At 38.8% G+C, this 6,492-nt stretch overlaps 1 protein-coding gene across 4 annotated transcripts in view; it reads right to left on the bottom strand.

Annotated features, from left to right (window-relative positions):
* The window catches only part of DCAF5 (DDB1 and CUL4 associated factor 5), a 67,364-nt gene extending 61,546 nt beyond the window's left edge, over positions 1 to 5,818 (bottom strand). The window contains exons 1-2 of one of the 4 annotated variants that reach the window (XM_027891724.1): positions 5,797 to 5,818; positions 447 to 590 (exon numbers count right to left, since the gene is read on the bottom strand). In XM_027891724.1, coding sequence (XP_027747525.1) covers positions 447 to 558 — 112 coding nt within the window. In that variant the 5' untranslated portion in view covers positions 559 to 590; positions 5,797 to 5,818. Of the gene's footprint in view, positions 1 to 446; positions 593 to 1,023; positions 1,190 to 1,218; positions 1,348 to 5,796 lie in introns of those variants that run through there. The other 3 variants (XM_027891722.1, XM_027891723.1, XM_027891726.1) reach the window with 3 other exon arrangements.
* Between the last annotated feature and the right edge of the window lie 674 nt (positions 5,819 to 6,492).

Raw genomic sequence — 6,492 nt, 5'->3', positions numbered from 1 at the left:
TGAGGACTAAAATGGGGTCTGAAAAAAAGTGTTCCACCAATAGATGGCAATAGTCCTTCACGAGCTATTTAAGGGTGCATTAAAATCAGATTGTAGCAGCAAAGATTTTCAAGCATCAGGCTTGAGTGCCAGAGACAATGCAGGGTCTGCTCCCATTGCAGCTAAGAAGGGATAACAAAGACAACATTCTGCAGTCTGTAGCACAAGTAGGCACAGACTGAACCCAGGATTCTCATGATAGTTCAAGACAAGAATGTGCTGACACCAGGGTCTGGGAAAAGAAGCATGACAAAATTGAAAATGTCCCGCTAACTAAAGGATTCCCTGTTTCCAAAGAAACTCCAGTTGCTGATTAAGAACACCTTCCAGATATCACGTAGGGCAGGTTCTCACTCATGGCTTCTACTCCAAAGCATTCACAATGCATAGTTCTCTTCCTTCCTTACCTCCAGAGAACACTTTTGTATTGCCGCTGTTGAAAGCTAGGCAGAAGATATTAGAGTGATGCTCCCCTTTCAGCTGAACTGGTTTGACTCTTGAATGGATGGCTTCTTCCATATGCCAAAGTAAGACCCGGCGGTCATCCCCTCCTAGAAGAAAGAAAGGAAATGGGCATTACTGCCTGAGCCCCGTGTAAACTGATGACGTTATTTAACTCTGCAGCTATTCATAAAAGGCTTTGCTAAAACCCTAATTAGCATAAAAAATTTATACCTTTTTGGATATATAGACACACATTTACATTAAGATGTCATGCAGTCAGGTATTCAGTTAAAATGAATGAAAACAGAGTAATCAGCAGGAAAAGTTCGAATTAAACAGCTGCCATTCTGCCAACACAGAGTGACAACCTATAGGAACCTGGAAACTCAAAAATGTACTGCTATGTAAAACTCTGTGGCAAGCTGTAGATGAATTACATTCCAGATTAACATACGCAAGTTGTCAAAATGCTTCTATACCCACTCCTTATTTCCAGCATTGCTTATGTTATTCATAAAACAGAAACTTTTTCCCCCTTACAGTGACAACTATATCTCTTCTATCAGTCTTTTCAAAGCCTTTATAGCATAAGTTGGCTCAGGACTGACATGTGGCCATAAAAAGATTTTACTGAAGCCTTTGGAAGTCTTCAGCAGGCACAGTTATGTCATGCTTCTAGATCTGTAAAGGTTAAGACAGACATTTCTGAGGTGAAATCCTGAAAAAGAGAGTACTGGAGAAAAGAAGTTCAGTTCTCTCTTGCTTTACATCTTGCTGTATGTACTTCTAATTGATTGCCCAGATGCAGTTCTCAGTTCAGAGCTCTATACACAAATATATTAAAGTGCCTCTTTCTCTGTCTGGTAAACAGTCCAATATAAAATAAATATTGGACTGTTTGTGCTTCAATTGCATTAAACTATTATTTATTAGGAAGGAAAAAAAATCAAGGTACTATTGTATTGGACAGCATTCTCCACAGCAGTTTTGAATGCCTGTAAAATCTGAATAAAGCTTCTTTAAGTCAGACTTAAAATATTTTTGGTATGTCTCTTTAATAACAAATGAAAGATAGCGGTATCACAAGTCAAAAATGCCACTAGAAACATGCTGATTTCAGTTAAAACATTTTACTGCTTCTTTGCACACTCAAAAGCATAAACTCAGAGGCTTCTGAGCTGCTATCCAGAGGGAAAAAGGCATGATATAGAGATAAAAAGAAACCAAAATCAATTGGCCTGCTGTTAACTTACAGGAAACATAAATGCATAAACAGAATTCATTATTACTATTGATAATCAAATTTCTCAAAATTTTTCACATTAGATGATGCTATTAAAAATTTTTCCCATGGAACTGAGTTATGTCAAACATCCTATAAGTTAACAGTCTCTCGCCTTTGAGTCTATTAACAGATTTTATGACACTCTGATGGACAGTAAGTAAGTAAGTAAGTAATGGCCAGTCTTCGCGAACGAAGAACCAGGGAAGGTCTTTCCACCTCCCAGCCTGCGCATTGGATTTTTTAGGTGAGACACAGTGTGCGCGGAACTGAGCCCACCCTTTAATCCTGAGGTTCATCTCCAGGGGCCAAGTGAGCTTGGACGGTGGCAGCGAGGTCCTCAGGACGTAGATGGATTGCCTTACAGGCTAACGAGCTCCATCTGCCCGGGGAGTGGCCCCGACCGGGAATCGAACCCGGGTCTCTGCGGTGACAGCGCAGCGCCTTTACCCTCTAGATGGACAGTACAGCTGCATGTTATGCCTACCCATGCTCCTTGAGATTAATTGTACTTCACAGAGCAAACAAGAGTACATGATAAAAAGATTTGTGATGCATTTGGTAACTACTGGGAATGAGTCAAATCTGATGGATCCAGAAACTCACAGTAATTTATGGTCAACTAAACTGATGGAAGCTTGGATTTCTTTCTGCCTAGAAATAGGAGAGACGATTGCATTTGCATCCTAGTGACTGCAGATGTAATAAGTAATAAGGAGACACAGAAATACATGACTGTTGAAACATATGACCACATCAGTCAAGTTAAAATCAAGAAGTAATTGTTACACTTAAAAGTGGCTACTTCCCAAAGCTGCCAACAGCCATATCCTAATGCTATCACTACCTGGAAAACAATTCAAGCAACATTTAAGGCTGGTGAACACCAACATTGCTTCTATCAGACTTCATTTATTGCCTTCTGTAAAGCACATTTCAGGGCAAGACATAACATATTGTTGATAACTTTTACAATAGCAAACCAATTTGCAAAACCACTGTAGTAAGTCTACACATTCTCGTACCTGACAGCACAGCCATCTAGTTGTCCCACTTTAACAGCAAACTCAAAAACATTTCCACCAACCAGTACGCAGATACAACAAAAATAATGAAGATATCCATAGAAAACAAACATTAATGTGTTTTCCAGCACACATACAGTATGGTAGGAGAAGGATAAATTGCAACCTGTGCAGAAAAGTCTTTGACACTGTGAAAAGTTGCCACTACCTTCTCTTTTGTACGTTCCTACACCTTAGTGCCTGTTTCCTCTGCTTCCACTTTGGAAAGGACTCTTCCTATTGACTGAAAATATTTTCCTCTTCCCAGTTACCTAGATCTCCATGAGACTTTGGTACAAAGGGCCCCACTACTGAGTATCCAACACTATAGCGGTCCAAGAACTATGTTTGCCTTTGTGGTGGCACATTCCACAGTTTCGGAGCTTTTAAATATTCCCCACACTCATGCAATTCTGTCCTTTCTGCATTTACATATTGTCTTGCACATACTTGTCTTTGAGCACATCTACACCTTTTTCACCCTCTCATACCCCCTAAGACATGAGAGTTTAATAAAATTATAGTGTTAACTGGGCTGGAAGTCTCTTACCTTCCAACTCCAATTCAGCTATTCTAGAAATACTTCTAACTTATGAACGGTTCCACCAGGAAGATGCACATGTATGGACAGGTATGCAGGGAGACAGCAAAGAAAATCTGACCATACAGAGCTTTTATGCTCTGTAGAAAGCAACTATGATTCATTAGACACAAAGTGCATGCACATAATGCAACATAAGTTACAAGTCTGAGAGTTATAAGAAACTATAGCAGGTCTATAGCATTCATTCTGTACGACAGAACAGCAAATGCTGATTAACTAAAATGCTCTTGATTTATAATGAATTCATTGTGCACGTGCATCAGTTCTATGACAACGGAAGCGGAAGCCACTGAACAAATTTGCGATAACTCCCACAAAGGAGATTTGTAATACTCCCCCAAAGGAATAATGAAATAAGGGTGTATGGCAAGGGTACATCCTTAACATGATACAGGGCATATACCAACAACAACAGGTTTAATACGTATCTGGGAAACCCAAGTACATGGCTTCATATGAAAATACCTTAGTCAAGAAGGCTCCACATGTGGACTTTCTAGAAACTGAAGACCTGCAAAGTCTTGAATTTGTAATTTTTCAGTTCGTGGTGTCAGAAATAGTAAGTCTGACAAATATAAAGAGGAAATAGCTTCACTTTTATCTTATTTTGCAGATTCTGTTTAGGACTGTATGACTAACAATTTGAAAAGTTTGTGTGACCCAGCTAGGAATTATACAATGCTATTCAACAGTTACTTTTCAGAAAGGAACCGCATTTCAAAGATTTAATTAGTCAAGTACCTCAGTGCTCATTATGGGTCAAACCTGCTTCTACATTCAAAACTAAAGAGAGACAGGAAGAGAAGTCTATTCTTTTCAGGCCTAAAATAGTTCAAAGGGGGCCAGAACATACCCTTACCAAAGTAAATCTAGTCCAAACAGTGTCCGCATAGCTCATTAAACACACAAGTTCTTGAGTACTAACAGAAGCACTTCAAAATCATACCAGTCAGGACTTAAAACCTTCCGTTTTAAAGAGCATTAACCTTGATGATTGCAGACAAAGCTCAAGACCACTACTCTTCTTTGTCTCACATATACCAGCTCCAGTCACTGAAGAACCTACACGGCAAGTGGACAATACTTCCAAATCATAACAAAAATTATTAGTCTTATTGCTCGTATCTACTCCAGAGGTTGCATGAGTCACAGAAATTGGGATTGGATGGTATTTGAAGTTGATCACTTAGTTGGCCCTGGACAAAGGTAAAAGGCTAGACTGTGTCAGAACTATTCCCAGTAGATACATCTCTAGTTTGCTCTTAAAAAACCACTGCTGAGGTAGATTTCATACTCTCCTTAGGCAGCCTATTTCAGTTCTTCATTATCCTTGTCATTAGGCAGATTGCCCTAATATCTAGCCTGAGGGTGCATTCTGACCTTACATATAATCCCACTCCCCCTTGCCATGTGCTCCGGTTATTTTCCCTTCCATTGAATTCAGTGACGATTCAGGCAGGGATGAGCAGCTTAAAGAAGCTGACCTGACAGAAAATCAACTGACAGATGAAAAACCTCTTCCTCCCTATTCTGTCCCCCTGATCACATGCTTCCATTATACAAGCTTCTGACTTTAAATTATAAAAGTGCCACATTACAAACAATTAAGAGGAGAAATAAGTGAACGAACTACAGGATGAAGGGCAAGTGCAAGATCAAACAGCATCCTAAAATCTTTCTTCCGATAATTTTGGACCATTTCTTTGTCCTATTCCCAGTAGACAAGGAAGAGTTTACAACTTCATGTAATAATAATTAAGAACACCTTTATGCATCTCTATTCAGCTGTTCTCTCTGTAGATTAAATGGACCCCTTTCTTTCAGTCTTTCATTCTTCATACACTCTTCTGAACTTTCTCTAGTTTCAGGACATGTTTCTCAAAATACAGTGCCCAAAATCAAGCACAGCACTCCATTTGAGGCCCCAGCAGCACCAAAGCAGGTTTACTTTACATGCTTTATCATGTCTGACTATATTTATGTTGTGATCTATTGCATTTGGATCCTCTTCTCCATGACTGTGGCCTAGCTGCCATAGCATATTTGTAGAGCTGACCATTTTTATTCCCATGCTGTAGTTTGCACTTGTCCCTATCAAAACACATGACATTTTTTCCATGTAATATATCTTAATAACTTGAAATTCAACTCCTATACTCTGAAATTATTGCTGCCTTATCCTTATATCTTTCCAAAGAAATTTTATAATTTCTCAGAAATTAATTAAAACATGATGTAGTAACCTGACATGACTCCACCTTACACAGAATTCCTCTGGATACAAAGAGACTAAGATCAAAGGTGTTCCTCTTTAAAACAGACTTGATACACAATCTCCTTATTCAGAAGTAATATTCCACTACCTTTGCTAAAGTCACCTTGTTTCCCTCTTTTAGGCTCATGCTCCTTCAAAATTACAGAACAACTAAATGACAGAGTAATTTCCAATACTTTCTTGCATCCTCACAAATTTATGATTATAGAACTGCTATTAATTTTTGCATTATCTGGTAGGCGGGAAAAAAAGCCAAGAGAAAAGGAATGCTGGCATGGATTAAGTAAGCCTCAGATTACAGTACTTCCCAGAAGTTATCTTGAAAGTGCAGTTTAACGTCGGCAGAAAAAGTGGGAGGTTCTGATAAAGATACTCATGTTTGTAAAAGATAGCAGGCATGAAAAATGACAGATAAACAAACAGGAAAACATATCCACCAAAACTGAGGACTGGAGAAGGACAGTCTATTACACAGACCAAGTAAAGTTGATTTCCAAGAAGTTAAACTGCAGAAGGAGGTGCTTGGCAAATGTGAGGGAAGAAGTCAGTTGCATGCCACTGCATGGTGATTTTAATTTCCATGCATGGACAATCATGTGTTTCTCAAACTGTTAAAAGAAAAAAAACATAATCTTGTAAATGAAGTGTTGCAAAGACACATTTTGCCCAATAAAATCTTTCAACTCTATCCAGCAGCTTTAACCAATTTCAACCCACTTACACATTTCTTATAGGTTAAGCTTTCCTCTTCCTTTGTGTCATTCTACAGATAGGCCTTTTCTAC

The sequence above is a fragment of the Empidonax traillii genome, unplaced genomic scaffold (assembly GCF_003031625.1).
Source record: "Empidonax traillii isolate 1590-97213 ecotype Southwest subspecies unplaced genomic scaffold, ASM303162v1 scaffold328:size603334, whole genome shotgun sequence".
NCBI lineage: Eukaryota > Metazoa > Chordata > Aves > Passeriformes > Tyrannidae > Empidonax > Empidonax traillii.
This window is presented reverse-complemented; position numbering and strand designations above follow the sequence as displayed.